The sequence below is a fragment of the Telmatherina bonti genome (assembly GCF_933228915.1).
Source record: "Telmatherina bonti genome assembly, chromosome: 23".
Classification (NCBI taxonomy): domain Eukaryota; kingdom Metazoa; phylum Chordata; class Actinopteri; order Atheriniformes; family Telmatherinidae; genus Telmatherina; species Telmatherina bonti.
Genome location: NC_136632.1, coordinates 21,700,659 through 21,717,202, shown reverse-complemented (window position 1 = coordinate 21,717,202; position 16,544 = coordinate 21,700,659). Strand labels below are relative to the sequence as shown.

At 37.4% G+C, this 16,544-nt stretch overlaps 1 protein-coding gene across 1 annotated transcript; it reads left to right on the top strand.

The window, feature by feature from the left end:
• Positions 1-1,287: 1,287 nt before the first annotated feature.
• On the top strand, positions 1,288-15,874 carry metap2a (methionyl aminopeptidase 2a). Its single transcript, XM_079263298.1, has 11 exons — positions 1,288-1,453; positions 6,894-6,983; positions 7,087-7,149; positions 7,284-7,386; positions 8,002-8,163; positions 11,699-11,880; positions 12,144-12,238; positions 12,324-12,420; positions 13,348-13,451; positions 13,805-13,920; positions 14,836-15,874. The coding sequence occupies exons 1-11, from the start codon at positions 1,297-1,299 to the stop codon at positions 15,086-15,088; spliced, it is 1,422 nt and encodes a 473-aa protein (XP_079119424.1). The 5' UTR covers positions 1,288-1,296; the 3' UTR covers positions 15,089-15,874.
• Positions 15,875-16,544: the final 670 nt, after the last annotated feature.

The window sequence follows — 16,544 nt, the reverse complement described above, 5'->3', positions numbered from 1 at the left end:
TCATGAGGGGGTAAAGAAACAGGTTTGTTCGGTTATTTGATATGTTTTGATGAATTTTGCTTTTGTCTAACCCACAACAGCTGCTGCACCCTTGTTAAGTCTTTCCTGCCTTTAGAGGCTCACACACAGACAAATGTTGGAATTAATAGTGACATCTCAGATTTAGATTTTACAGAAAAGACGCAGAGTGAACACGTTGAGAAATAATAAATCAGTTAAATAAATAAAGTTCCTAAACTTTAATTTATCTTTCAGATGTGAAAATTAAATGTTTCCACTTCAAAAGGAAATTTTCCATGAACTCTTATCTCTGTACAACCCCCCCAAACCACTGGACCAAGCTAGATGTCGGCTTGAACTTATAAAAATGTTAACACATTTGTAAATCAATGTTAACGATGTTACCCCCTAATACATAGTAACACACTTTCTATAGGGACCTTTATACTTTTTCTCCTTCTGGCTAATAACTTTCTGTTGATAGTTATTCAGGACTTCTGCTTTAAGCAGAATTATTTAAGCACAGCCTGTCATTTATCACATACACAAAGGAAACTGTTATAGTCAAACAATAAACATATAATATAAAAGTACAAATAAACCAATCGTGCAAAGTTCAGTTCACAAAGAACTGCTCAACTTCACTGTTTGGATTCTGTAATTAAGTTTTGCCACCTAGTGGTTATTATATGACATTGCATCTGGTCATTGTTATTTATTTTTATCATTAAAATTTTGAGGCGTGCAGTGGAAGACAAAACTGTCCACAATATTTTTTATTGTACGCAAAGTCTTTTTTACTGTCTTTTAGTATTATTTTAGTTTGAAACGTTGAGAAACCAATACCGATTCGCTCTAAAGTGCATTTATACATTTGATTAGACTCGAGCTCATATCACTTAAAATGTAAATTTTCCTTGTTCAGTATATTTATTTATTAATAGCTGACTGCAGGTGTTTCCCATTTAGGCTCTGTTTGTCTTCAGCTGATTCAGCATGTTTTCTATGTGTGACGTTCAATGTCACTACAAAGCTCAGATTGTTAACCACGTCTCTAAAAACAAAGTCGTGGGTGTTATGAAAGCGAGTGCAATATGTTTTAAAGATAAATATTATGTATGTCCAAACATTGATTTACATTGAATGGTGGATGTTATGATATAAAACACGCAAATGGCATTAATGACTATAACAAAAAACAGTAGTTACAGTAATACCGAGGATCCATGAAGGGAACCTTACACACAGCAACTCCCACAATCCACCGCACTTCCTTTTCCAGCAGCGCCTGCGATCATGGCGGACGTTGTGGCGGAGCAGGCGGTGGAGCAGAAAGCAGTAAAGGACCGAGAGCTGAACGGGGAAGCCGGGGATAGGGAAGCAGCCGACCCTGTGGAGGAGACTGCAAAGAAGAAGAAGAAAAAGAAGAAGAAGAACAAGTCTGCATCGACAGGTTTGGTTGTCTTTAATCACTTTAATGCTAACAGCTAATGTTGCTAAAGTTAGCATCTTTAAACCGGAAATGTTTGCATTGTGCCTTCAAAATAAGTTTTGTTTTGTTTTTTTTTTTATCAGTGATGATCATCATTATAATAACTATTATTATTATTATTATAATTATTATTATTATTATTATTAACTTCAAGTATACTTATTTTCTGGCAGTCAAACCCTGCTTTTATTTCTCATTATTTTTATTATAATTGTTTGGCATTTTAAATATGCCAGATATTTAAACAATAAACAATTATATGAAAAACAATGAGAAATAAAAGCAGGGTTTGAGTGCCAGAAAATAGGTATACTTGAAGTTAATATTAATAACAATAGTGATTATAATGATGATCATGACTGATGGAAAAAATGCTTATTTTGAAGGCACTATGCAAGCATGAATGGCATTTTAAATATGCCAGACATTTAAACAATATTCATGCTTACATAGTGCCTTCAAAATAACCATTTTTTCATCAGTCATGATCATCATCATCATCATTATAATCACTGTTATTATTATTATTATTATTATTATTATTATTGATATTAACTTCAAGTGTACTTATTTTCTGGCAATCAAACCCTGCTTTTATTTATCATTTTTATAATGTTATTTCGTTTTAAATATCGGACAGTGAAACCCTCGTTTAGAGAAAGAAAATACATCACACTTGGGTTTTACTTGATATGAGAAATACGTGATATTATAGTCTGATTTAATGTGCAGTGTTGTATTAGTCGGATTAGGTTTTGTTTTGTTTTTGTTGCATTGCCATTACGCCACGGAGGATTTTATTTTGACAGTCCAACCGGAGACGCTTCGTTGAACAGCTTTTTATGCCGCTGCTCCTTTTAGCCATGCGGATTCAGAGCTTTGCCATGTTGGGCCTCATGAAGCTCACCGGGTTTTGGCCATAACTTAATCCAGGATATAAGACATGAAACGCGACTACTGTACATTTATTTTAAGTCTTATTTGCAGGGTAAACGCGACCATTTAGTACGTTTCTTTTCACGGTTGGTTTCATTTTCCGACTGCGCAAAGACGCAGCCAAGTTTCCCTGTTTCGTAAGTCTCCTCTTGCCAGAATAATTATGTAAGGAAGAACAGTCAAAGAATGATTTCTTTAATAATCAAGCACCCCTCCTTTGATTGAACCAGCTGCCATTAAAAAAAGTTCAAATTTAGAAATATTTCCCTGATTTCAATTAAAAGATTAATTAAGGTTATTGACTCAAAGATCACAAACCTTTTTGACAAAACTACACAATCATGATCAGATATTTATTGCTGAGGGTGGTGATGTGCTGCACTATTCTGAAAACACTTCAGATGTCCTCCTCATAATTGTTTTTAATGCCAAAGTTGGTCCTTGGGGGGGTCCACTGTCGGGCATGTTTTTTTTAAATGTTTCCTTACTCCAACACACCTGACTCAAATTAAATGGATCCAACAGTCTATGAAATTCTGCACAGTGACTCATTAATTTGGGTCAGGTGTTTTGGAGCACAGAAACATTGAAAACCTGCAGAATTGTGACCCTTGGAGACTGGAACCGGACACCCCAGCTTTAGATGCAATGGAGATATTTTGAAGTTTATGTTTGGACTGGTGTTTTCAGAAGCAGCTCCTCGGTGCAGCCTTTTCCAGACTTTCCTTATGTATGAGCAGTAATTATAAGACTACCTCATGTCAGCAGATCCCAAACAGTGTGCCTTGGGTTTTCCTTTGCCAACAAATCATGTTGATGACATCAAGATGACGGTGCAACTTCATTCAGATTTGTTCTGCTGTGTTGTACTGAGGCAAACATTAAAGTGGAACTATTATGTGCATTTCAGGCTAATTTATTTTTATTTCTGAGCCCAGAAGGGCTGGGATTGTTCGAGTTATTGTCACAAATCGCTTTATTTACTTCAGACCGATCCTCTCCGTAGGCTCAGATCAGTTTGAGGGTAAAACGAGTGGATTGAGACTCTTCCGCATTAAGCCCCGCCTCCCACCAGATATAAGTTGCCACTGATTGGTCAGCTGCAACTGCTTTCGCCGTCATTGTAACATCTCATAAACAGAAGGATTAGGCTAATATGAATGTCTCAGGATGTCTCTCTTTGGTAAACTCACCAGCCATCGTTGGAAATAACTTTATCCCACGTTTTCCACCCGCCTGATGTATTTGTACATGCCCTTGTTAACCAGTAGAAGGTAACCAATCACCAAACCTTATCCCCGGGACGTCACAAGGATTTCCAAGTAGAAAAAACTCTCTAAAACGACGTGTTTTTTTGTCGCCATGGAAACCGAACAGAGAGAGTGCTGGAACTCAAACTCAAACATGCGTTTAGGTGATAAACAGTGTTGTTCACATGTCTGATGAGGATTCAACACTGTAACACTGTAGAAAGCTCAGAAAACTCCAAATACCATAATAGGACCCCTTTAAATTAAGGGTTGGTTTTTTTTCAGACCTGAAACTTACATGTTTCTGCAAACATCTGATCATCAATAAACTGATTTAAATACATCTGTCTACACTTGGCATTGAAGTGCATCCCTCTCTGTGTGACGTGGCCGGATGCCTCCTACATAGCCACTTTGTGAGAATTCACAATTATGCTGTTTAAAAACTAGAAATGAGTTTTAAATGTATACATAATGGGAACACATCCAATTTTGGTAAAGACTATTAGTAATCCACTCATATTGATACTGATTTCTCCAACAACCCCCTGTAACAACTTAATTATTGATAACAACAACTCACTCTGTGCTATTTACACCAGAGATTTGGTTAAAACAAAACATATTAGAAATGTTATCAAGACAACAATGGACTACAGGTGGTGCTGGTTGCAGCCATATTTTAAGCTGAAATCTTGGAGGAGGTGGAGTTCAGTCCCAGACTGTGGACATTTGTGATGAACCATGGTTGCAGAACTTCATTTCAATATATCTTCTGCATCTAAATTTACCTCCAACGATGACAAGCCTTGCTTTTCCAGATCATCGCACTGCCTCCACCAAGAGCTGTTAACCTATAGGTGGAACAAACAGCATCGCATTCTACACGCCTTTCCACATCTTGACCCTACAGTACACCTGCTGTTGGCCAAATCTGGACTCAGTGCTGAACATAATGTTTCTCCACATGTCCAGGTTCCAGTGCGCATGTTGCTGACACCAGCATAAATGAACCTGCCTGTGAAGAAGAACTGGGCAGGCCTCTCTGTGAGTCCACAGATTGGTTGTGTGCGGTCTGTTAAAACTTTAAGTCATCCAGATCCCTGGAGCATGCTTGGCTCAGACATCTACTGGCGGTTAAAGCAAAGTCCATGATCATGGTCGCTGCTAATCAGGCACCTGCTTGTGAGCAGCTCGGTTACTAGATGCTCAAATAAGAGTCAAAAGAAAAATGCGATGTTTGGCAAGGGTAAAGAAGAATTGGAAGTGTTTTATGGGTACAGCCTACATACTCTGCTGCTCATCTCCAAAAACCATTTTCCTCATTACTTTAAGATCATTTTAAAGGGGAATAAACAGACTTTTCAACCATTAAAGATTGTTGCCAAGAAGCTTTGTTACAGCAAAGAAATACTCCACCAAACAAATATTTACTTCCTTTTTGAGCAAAGTTTATTTCAGGCCCTTAAAGGACTTTTTATTAAAAACTCAGCCATGAGTCCTGAGTGCTGTAATCAGTCCAGTCTGGTCAGATCACCAAGGAAGTGTGTTGACACCAGGTCTGAACTGGGCCATAGATGCAGTTTTCTACTTAAACGTTTAAAAATCAGCTGCTGACTGTGTCTGGTTCTGTTTCCCTTTTCCTTTAACCTTAGAATTTAAATTACTGACAGAGTTATTTATGTTTGTTTTTATAAATCAATCATGTCACATCTTCATCAGCTGTTGCAATGTAAAGTCTTTCACCGTATTTTAATGGCTGAAAAGGACCTCAACTTAAACCCTTGATAATCATTGTTGCAGAGTTGTGTCAAAGCGTAATTTTCTTTCTTTTTATGTGATTGAATTATTTTATTTTTTCATCTATAATGTATTTATATCGGCAGCAGTACTTGACAATGACACAATTGTTCATTCGTTTAATCCACATTCATGCTTGGTGATTCAACCATCAAACATTTATACAGGCGATACTAACTCTGGAGGCGAAGAGGGTTAAGTCTTTCAGTCTTTGTTTCATTTTTTTTCCATAATTGCAAATAAATTCAGGCGTTGAAGGATTATAAAGTGTTACCATACCATCCCACTTTTATTTCTAAAGCACTTTAAAAACAACAAACAGCTGAAGTGAATAATATCAGCATAAGAAAATAAATTAACAATAAAAGGGTAAAATAAACAAATACATGAAATAAAAAAAAAACCATATATATATATATATATATATATATATATATGTATATGTTTTGGGTTTTTTTTTTATTTCATGTATTTGTTTATTTTACCCTTTTATTGTTGCGTAACATAATCATGAAGAAAACAAGCAAAAGCGTAATATCTTTGCTCAGTACCTGGAATCAACTTGTAAATTTATTAATAATATTTGGAGAAAATCAGACCTCCCCATGCCCTACATTAAAGTATTCGTATTTCTGTTATACAAGTTGGCTCTTTTCTATTTATTTCCATGTTTTTCTATTTATTCCCAGTTTTGTCTTTTAGTGTTTTTATCTAAAGTATTTTATATTCTTAAAGAATCATCTGGTGCCTTGTTCCTGTTATTTTTCATTTCAGAGGTTTTTAGTGGTTTTATTTCCCCAGTTTTTTTTTTTTTATTTGACGTTTCTGTTTATTATTGTGGTTAATGTGTGTGACTGGATTTTATTGTGTGATGTTTGTACACAAAAGGTGCAATTATGGACAATAAAATTAAGAGGAAAAAAAACCCATGTTTTGAGAAAATTATTATTTACATTTCAAGAAAGAGTCAAGGCACTTTACAATACTTGGAATTTCGTTAATAATTTACTTATTATAGGATGACCTCTAAATTAATTCAAACCTGCTTAAACTAAAGCTGCAGCAAACATTCTACAATTTTATGTATCCTTTTTATTTCTATTGTAACCACATGTTTTAGACATTCAGTATATTAAAATAATTCTGTCATTATTTAGTTTTCCTCTGAGCAGCTTATAAAACTGTCCAGTGGTGCCTGACAGTTGTTTACAGTACCTTTTAATGTCTTCTAATGGGTTTTTATTGCACTTAAAGGCAAAGTTTGTTTTTCTATGATTGTGAAAGAAATTTTTTTGCAAGATTTTTTTTTTTTTTCTTAGACCATTTTCAGTAAATAATCACAGTTTGTGACTGCCTGTTTATTTTTGATTGGACATAAAAATGATGGTTTAAAAAAAATCTGATTTCTGTTTAAGCTGTTGAGGCCGAGGTGGATGGAGTGGCCGAGGTGACCAAACAGCTGGAGAAGCAGGCCATCGAGGACAAAGAGGAGGATGGCGAGGAAGGTAATTACAGTATCTACAACAGTTGGACGCGACTGCGTGTATCAAACACATATGAATATTTGACTTGATGGCTAGGGTGACAACCTTGTCTTTACTCACACAGACGGAGATGACGGAGAAAACGCAGCAGGAAAAAAGAAGAAGAAGAAAAAGAAGAAGAAAGGACGTAAGCGGATTTTGTTTTGAAGGAAATGCAGAATCATGTAGAGCAGATTTCCACCTCATTCCAGGACAATTACAGACGTATTAATAATGAGCTTGATGGGTTATTTTTCTTTTTGGTCATGTTTTATCTTTTAGCTAAAAGTCAAACTGATCCCCCGTCTGTGCCCATCTGTGAGTTATACACAAATGGAGTTTTCCCCATCGGACAGGAGTGTGAATATCCCACCCCCCAGGATGGGTAAGCACAGCAAACACACCTTCACTACTATTTTGCATGCGCTGTGTAGGTTTTTAAGGTGTTTTGTCTTCTTGCATCTTGTTCTTGCTCCTTCCTTAGTGAAATGATTATTACACAAGCTATAGGAGGAGCTTAGACTGATGCTTAAGGTGGGACAGTGTCCACCAAGTCACATTATAACTGTATTATTATGGCGTAAATGGAGAAGAAAAAATGTTGCAACATGAAAGATTCCTCTGTGGATCTGTGAAGTGGATCTTGGAATTCAGTCAGATCTCCGGTACATAAATCAAATTAATATCTGAGCAGATATTGGATCAGATCTGTCCTGACCATATGTATGACAAGCATTTTGTCAAGATCATATCAGATGGTTGTTGGTTTATGAATTCTCATCAAATGTTCGTAATTTGTAATACCGTCCTACTCTGAACAGGAAATGATTGCAAACCTTTCTGAGGGAAGAATTTAGCTGACTGACTGAGGGTTTAGAGAGGCTTTGTTGTTGTGTTGCATTCTGCAGTGTCAACATGTTTGTTTCTATCATGAACTATTAAGCATTGGTTTCATGCCGTGACACCCTAATGAAGTTATGTTGGGGTTTCTGTTCAACAGTCGCAGTGCAGTGTGGCGTATGACCCCTGAGGAGAAGCGGGTGCTTGATAAAGCGAATGAGGAGATGTGGAATGACTTCAGGCAGGCGGCTGAGGCCCACAGACAGGTCCGCCAGCACGTCCGCAGCTTCCTGAAACCCGGCATGACCATGATTGAAATCTGGTGAGGATGCAGCCCGATTCACATGTCTGTCTGTGGTGTTTGAGGAGACTAGAAGTTTACATGAAGTGGAACAGTTTCATCATCGCTTTGTTCCTTAAAAACATGCAACAGATAAAATAAATGAGTAGAAATAAGTTTTATTTTAATCTTCTCAGGGTTTTACCTCAGTCAAAATTGCGTCTAAACGCAGGCAGGTCCTGCCATTGCAAAGAACAATGAAAATACAACTGTTCCCCAACAACCAGGGAGTTATTTTCTCAGATTTATTTTCCAACATTCATTTATTCATTTTCCCATCAGCTTAATCCAATGAAGGCTCACAGGGAAGCTGGAGACTATCCCAGCAGGCGTTGGACAGCTCGCCGGTCCATCGCAGGTCCTGTTTTCAAACAAACTCAAGAAAGAAAATCAAATAAATGTGCCAACTTATACAGAAAAGCTTGGGTCATTTGCTCGGGCTTTTGAGCCTTCTAAAAGGCTCAGAACATGATCAGGGACCCCTCCCATCATGGCCACCGCCTGCTCGAACTGCTGCCACGGTGCAGATGCAGAAGAGCTCGGACCGACAGACTAAAGAACAGTTTCTACCCGACAGTGGTGAAAACCCTGAATCAGGCATGGTTGATGTTTATTCTTTTATCGTGTGGTTTTGTGACAGTCAGAGTGAATGCACACCGTTTTATCTGTTCTCTTTGAACACTCTGAAGGATCGCACTTTTTAATTTTGTTGTACAATGACAGTTTTATTCTATTCTTTTATTCTAAAAGTTCCCCTTGTGTTGCAACATGACTGCTTTTCACTTTGTTCCTGTCCTATTTAACAGGACACACACGAAGAAAACAATTCTTCCCACTCCCTTTTCAAACTTCTTTTATCTCACGAATTTATTTAATTATCAAATTGATGAGGAATTATTATTGTTATTAATATTATTTGTGATGATTATTTTCTTAATTAGTATGTATATGTATGTATAAATGTGTATGTATGTACATATGTATGTATAGGTATGTACGTATATTTTTCCTTTCTTATTTTTTTTCATTTGTTTAAAATAAAAATCTAAACAAAAAAAACTAAACTAAACTTAAAATTCTCCAAACACAGGTTTTACTCTTCACCGTAGTTTCTTAAGCATTTCGTAGAGAGCAACATTTCTACCGTTCTGCAGCATGCCGCTGTTTGAGGTCTTCAGGCAGAATAGTTGTGTTCCTTTAAGTGAATTTAGCAACATGTCGTAACTTGCTCCAAGTTGGATGTTGAACCAGTTCCGAACTAGAAAAGCACTGGGAGACTGCACGGCTCTACCAATCAACTAATTCCTGTGTCAACCGTTCCTCTCCCAAAATTTAATGGAATCTGAGTGAGACCAAGACCCATTCTCAGAAAAACTAATCACAAAAATTCACCTGGTAGTTTTTGTGTCAAGTTGCTAAGATCAGATAAACAAGGACAAAAACACAACCTTCTCTGCTGGAGGTAATAATTACTGATAGAAGAAGTTTCTTCTCGCTAGTTGTCATGTTTTTCTGTGTCTCTGTGGGAAAGAGGCAGAATGAGGGTTGAGGCCAGTCTGAACCCCAGAAACCCAAAAAGAGGGCTGGTAGAGCGTCTGAAAGGGAAAAAGTTTTCTTTTGATAAATGACTAAGTCAAATTATATGATTAAATCCATGTTCCACCACTCATGTATGGTTGTCAAGTAGGGCTGTGATGACAAGGTTTTGTCCCGATTCGATTCCGATTTTTTTGGGTGGCGATTCGATTTAAACTGCGATTCTCACAATTCTTTGATATTGCACATTTTTGTAGATTAGAAACAAAATAAATGTATAAAACTTTTTTTTTTTGCTCATCATTTTTCTTGATTTCAATGAGGAAAAAACGACACAGTAGCCAGATCATCATTCTGCTCCTATAATGCCCAAGAAGACAAGTAAACATTAATAGTGGATTAATTTGATTTATGTGGGGGGGTTTAAATTTTTTTTGTTTTGTTTTTTTTAACAAAAAATCCTGATTTTTCGATTTGATTTTCCCACCCCTATTGTCAATAATACTTGTGTAAAATCTTTACAAAGTTGCATTTGGATTTTCAGATAAATCTTATGAACCTATAAAACGACAGCAAGATGCTTCAGGATTTCCTGAAAATCTTATTTTAATAGTTTAGTTTTTTTTAATCTTTTTAATTTAAAGAAAGTTATTTAAACTGTTTTATACTTGAACACTGGATATTTTTAGGAGAATGAGCTGACAAATGTGCTCATGCAGTGTTATGTGTACGAGGGAGCATCTGTATATAAGTATCAATCAAACAAATTTTACTTTGTAATATATGAAAAGTACTTTACTGTCATGTCACAATGTCCTTTAAACATTTAAAAACACCAGAACACTTCCACCCAGGCCGTGACCTTGCTACAGGTCAGCAAGGGACCCACAGCAGTGACTCAATGCCACAGACTGCACAGACCCCAAACCCCCTTAAGACGGAGACATCCTGGTCAAAACCAACAGCAGCCCCCAGTGCAGGTGGCCCTACTAATGAACACTGGAAATATAGAATAAAAACAAAAAATTATATAAACTAATATCAGAACATATGAAAAAAATTAAATGACTCAGTAGATAAATAAGTATCTAATGAAATAAAATAACAGAACATGAGTTAAAAGCCAAATGAAACCTTTACAAATAACATTCTCTGTGGCCCTCAGGTCACCACATGCGGAAAATGCTTCAGAAAGTTTTCTGTGATAATTTTTTTGTCGAGAATAGTTGATGATGCTCTTTGTAGACTTTTACTGATTTTAATATAAATTCCAAATAAAATTAATAAAAGGCTCTTATCATCGTGATGTGAGAGATGAAAGCAGCAGAAAATGGTCGGAAACATTATCTCTATTCTCAGTAAATACTGACGTGTTGTTTTGTTGATTCATGTTGCTGATCTTACAGACATTTTCTTAGTTACTATTAACCCTTAAAACTCCAGCAGATATCCGATGCCCACAAGCGCTATCGCTGATATTGTCACCAGTTTCCCAGAATCACTGGTGTGTAACTCTATGGGGTAAATTGTGATCAAAAGCTAACCTCTTAAGAGATCTATGGAAGTTTCCAGACATTTATATCCCACCCAGGAGGTTTACAATCCAGCTCCAAAATGTACTTTCAACCAATCTGGTGGCTTATTTTAATGGTAATGTCCTCCCAGGAGCAGTCAGATAAACAAGTGAATAGAAAGCTGAATGTCGGTCTGAAAAGAACAGTAATGCTCCTCTATGGCTGGTGGAATAAAAAACACAAGATTTGTTTGGCAAACAGTGGTGCCAAAAATTAGCCAAGTTGTTTTTGTAAATCACAAGAACTGTGTGAAAAAGTGTAACTATATCAGCGTATGTATGTCTGTGACTGTTTGTTTTAATGGCAGCATATTTTATCTCCTGAAAGCCAAGAGATGGATCTGCAGATGATGTGTGTGACCTGTAACCGCTGCTGTCCTCATTTTGTTTCTCTGCTCACTCCCCAAGTGAACGTTTGGAGGATTGTTCTCGTAAGCTGATAAAGGAAAATGGGCTGAACGCCGGCCTGGCCTTCCCCACTGGCTGCTCCCTGAACCATTGTGCTGCCCACTACACTCCCAATGCCGGAGACACCACCGTCCTGCAGTACGACGATGTCTGCAAGATCGACTTCGGCACACACATCAATGGTACCGCGCAAATTTATTCCTGTTCTGGCTGCATTTTGTGCTCCTGTGAAAAAGCAGAGGGTTCAAATCCCATTCTGCGATTGATAGAGCAGCTGCTCCTGTCAGCACACTGTAATTAAATGAAGAGCGCTGAGCATGAGCTGATCCAACGCATTACTGCACAGCATGAGGCCATTTTTCTGGAGTTTCCACTGAACAGAAGTTTTATAATAGATCACAAACAGATCCTAAAGGACTCTCTGGTCATGGTGTCTTGTCTGCAGGGCGAATCATTGACTGTGCCTTCACTGTCACATTTAACCCAAAGTATGACAAGCTGCTGGAGGCCGTTCGAGATGCCACCAATACCGGAATAAAAGTAAGACTGTAACACACAAACACACCTCACCTGTTTGGTTTGTGCTGTTGTAGAAGCTGACACTCTTCCTGTTGGTTTGTCGCAGAATGCTGGCATCGATGTGCGCCTCTGTGACGTTGGAGAGGCAATTCAGGAGGTGATGGAGTCCTACGAGGTCGAGCTTGATGGCAAAACATACCAAGGTACGTTGTGAAACCACGACCGGAGGTGGATACGTAAACTGCAGAGTCATGATTTTAAACACATTTTACACAATCATTGACTTATCTCAGGTTTAGTGATTGCTGGAAGCCAGAGCTAATGAAAACAGCAATTTTACTTAATGCTATGCTAATTTATAGTTTATCTAATAGCGGCTCATAAATACCAGTAACTTGAATTTCAACCTAATTTCTGGAAGTCTTTTCAAGCAGAGGTGCAACTTAAAGGGCCTTACAGAACTATAATGTTTTTAACTTGGGTATGTGATGTTTTTATACATATATATTAGGGGTGTGACAATATACTTTTGTCTCAATTCAATTTTTTTGGGCGCCAAATCGATTTAAATTGTGATTTTCACAATTCTCTGATATTGCTGATTTTTGTAGATTAAAAACAAAAAAAAATGTATAAAACTTTTTTTTTTTGCTCATTATTTTTCTTAACTTCAATGAGGAAAAAACAATGCAGTAGCCAGACCATCATTCTGCTGCTATAATGCCCAAGAAGATAAGTAAAAAGATCAATAAAAACAATAAAAATGAGAAAAATTTTTATAGAGCAATCATTTTATTTATTTGAAGAAAAAAAAATCCATTTTAAATTTGTCAAGAAAAAAAATCCTCATTTCCGATTTTTGATTCAATTTTCCCACCCCTAATATATATTCATAAAAAATATCCTAAAAACTATCAGAAAACAAAAAAAAAGAGCAGAGTTGAATGTAAGTTCAGTAAAATGTTTTCAGTTTAGTCTTAAAAGCAGAGAAGGAGTCTGTTTGCACCGCATCAGGGAGCTCCTTCCACCGCAGACGAGCCTGAAAAGTAAAGGCTCTCCCACCAGTGTGTTGGGGATGCGTGCATTTAAAAACTTTCCACTTAAATGACACATTTTGTTGTTTGTTCCAGTGAAACCAATTCGAAACCTGAACGGTCATTCAATCGGTCAGTACAGGATACATGCTGGAAAGACGGTGCCCATTGTAAAAGGAGGGGAAGCAACAAGAATGGAGGTGAGTCCAGAGAGATTTCCCTTAAAGAGCAGGTTGGAGGTTAGAGCTCCCCTTAAATCAGTATGTAGAAAAATATTGTTGGAACTGATGTTGAATAAAAACACACTTAGAAATACACTATTTAGGGTTTATGGAGTAGTTTCTGTAGGAATTTTGCTACTGAAAAACTAAAACCACAAGTCAGAAAGTGACGTAGGAAAAGAGATGGTGGTGTGCTGAAAAAAGCACCCCTGCCATGAAAAGCACCCAATCGCAAGAAGAGCAGTAACATCATCTCACCTGTAGATGGCGTGTATTTATTACGACTCTTTAAAAAGAATAAATACTCACCTTTCTCTTCTCTCTCCTTCCAGGAAGGAGAGGTTTATGCCATCGAGACATTTGGCAGCACGGGTAAAGGCGTCGTCCACGACGACATGGAGTGCTCTCACTACATGAAAAACTTTGATGTTGGCCATGTTCCCATCAGGTGAGTGTCAGACTGAACACAGCATGAAGGTCACCCGCAGGGCCACATTGTGGCTTGTCGGTGCAAATTACAGAGGCAGGCAAAGGTCTGGGCACCCTTACCCAAAATCTTAGTTGCTGTTATAACAGTTCAACAAGTAGAAGATGAAATGTCCTCCAGAAGGCATGAAGTTGAAGATAAGACATTACCTTTGTATGTTAAACTGAATCAAGTTTTTATTTATTTTTGATAAGACAGAAAAGAAAAATGCCCGAGTCATGTTTAGTACCTAGTAGCACTCTTTTTGGGATTTATCAGGGCTCTCTTCGGGTACTCCGACTTCCTTCCACCCACAAAACATGCATGTTAGGGTCATCTCTATGGTTAATTAATCACTCATGTTTCTTTGGATAAAAGTGTTTTCTGAATCCCTACAGAATTTAATTTAATTTAATTTAACTGAATTGAATTGAATTGAATTGAATTTCTAATTGTTACTTTTTCCGAATCCCTACAGAATTTAATTTAATTTGATTTAACTGAATTGAATTGAATTGAATTGAATTTCTAATTGTTACCTTTTCCGAATCCCTTCAGAATTTAATTTGATTTAATTGTTACCTTTTCCGAATCCTTACAGAATTTCATTTCATTTCTAATTGTTACCTTTTCGAATCCCTACAGAATTTTATTTTATTTTATTTTATTTTATTTTATTTCTTATTGTTACCTAAGAGCAATTTTGACAAGGGGTGGCCAAACTTTTGCATGACACTGTACCGTTAGGTTTAGATTATAACAATGCCAAAACCAAACATGGATCATCTCCATCTTTTTTTTGTTTTTTTTTTTAAGAGAAATGATAAAAAGATTTTTTCTCCATCATCTGACATGAGCTGTGTTAAGTGTAAATATTTAAACGGAACTTTTCTCCAGGCTGCCCCGAGCAAAGCACCTGCTAAATGTCATCAACGAGAACTTCGGCACGCTGGCGTTCTGCCGACGCTGGCTGGACCGCCTGGGCGAGAGCAAGTACCTGATGGCGCTGAAGAACCTTTGCGACCTGGGAATCGTGGACCCCTACCCTCCACTCTGTGACACCAAGGGCTGCTACACCGCTCAGTTCGAGCACACCATCCTGCTCAGGCCCACCTGCAAGGAGGTGGTGAGCCGGGGAGATGACTACTGACAACCCTACCCCACCTTTCAACCAAATTTCCTCTCACCACCTCACAGCACCTCCAGACCCTGTTAGAGAAAAGCAAGAGAAGAAAACAGCTTCTAATACAGGGCGTGGTTGACTCAGAGCAGCCGCGGTGGATGCCAAACGTTACCTTCTTTATCTAAAATCTAGCCATCGTTGCAGCTGTCGAGGAGGGAAGAGTGACCTTCTAAAGAAATCAACCAAGCCGCAAGCCACCACTTCTCTGTTGGAGGAAACATTGTAGTTTTCTTCAGTATCCCGTGGACCTCATTTAGCAAATTTGGGTATTGTTAACAGTTAAGCAGTGTGTGTATTAAAGCTGCCACTGAGTTCATTGTAACCCCCAGTGTTCAAACATTAGGTGAGCGTTGGAAACATCTTTTTTTTTCTTCATTTTGTTTTTTCTGGCTCCACTCTGAGCCTCAGTACTTAAGTTTCCTTACCAAAGCTTACTGAGTGCTCTAAGAAGTGGCCAAGTCGATGCATGGCCAGCAATCTCTGCATACAGACAATTCCTAACATTCAAAGCTCGGGGCGTTGTAGTAATAAGCGCAATCTTCATACAGACACCATGCACCTGCAGCTCTGTCTGGCTTCTGTCGCTACAGGAGGGAACTCTGCACTCCAGTTTTTCGTTTCTTTGATATTTGTATAATATCTCTGAAATGGCTGCTGCCACTGTATGTTCCCAGTTGAAACGCTTCATTTTGAATTCTCCCTGAAAATGTTTTTGTAAGAAAAACAGATAATTAAAATAATTTTTGCTCACTGCGTGCTGTCTCTTCTGATATCTATAATTGAAGAAAGTATCTTGACACTATATCCCGAGTGTCAGACGTATGGTCTGGGAGCCAAAACCAGCACCCCGGAAGATCAAACCAGGCCAGCAGAGGGAATATAAATTAAATTAAATATACAGTTGTGCTCATATTTATTCATACGCTTTCGTTAAAGAAGGAAAAAAGCAGCTGTCTGTAAATTAAACTTAAATTGACTAAAGTAATAATAAAAATTTTATGAAAATCATTACACAATTTTCTAATTCTGGTTCAATCGAAAACATTTTATTTAATAAGCAAACAAGACAATTTATTACATATTACATCACTCATAAAGTAATATTTAGTTGAACAATCCGTTAATGTTTCCGCTCCAGTCAGGTGTTTTCTGTTCCTCTCAGTCAGACTTCTGCACCTGTTGACAGGTATTTTGTCCCACTGTTCAACAGAAAAGTGCTCTAATTTGTCCAGGACAGATTTGTTTGTTTTTTTCCTTTCTTCAACTCAATTAAATGAAAAAACTTTTATTTTACAAAATTATATTTTTGCAATTTTAGTTATTGTTCCTTTTTTCAGTCTCCAGTTATTTGAGTGACTGTTGTAAATTCATCCTTTTCTTTAATGAAAGATAATGAATACATATGAGCACAACTGTACTTTAT

Excerpts from the sequence above, each read along its gene's own strand:
- metap2a (XM_079263298.1), top strand. The coding sequence starts at position 1,297 with ATGGCGGACGTTGTGGCGGAGCAGGCGGTGGAGCAGAAAGCAGTAAAG. Across the intron at positions 6,984-7,086 it reads AGAGGAGGATGGCGAGGAAG|ACGGAGATGACGGAGAAAAC; the intron begins GTAATTACAGTA and ends TTACTCACACAG. Across the intron at positions 13,452-13,804 it reads GGGAAGCAACAAGAATGGAG|GAAGGAGAGGTTTATGCCAT; the intron begins GTGAGTCCAGAG and ends CTCTCCTTCCAG.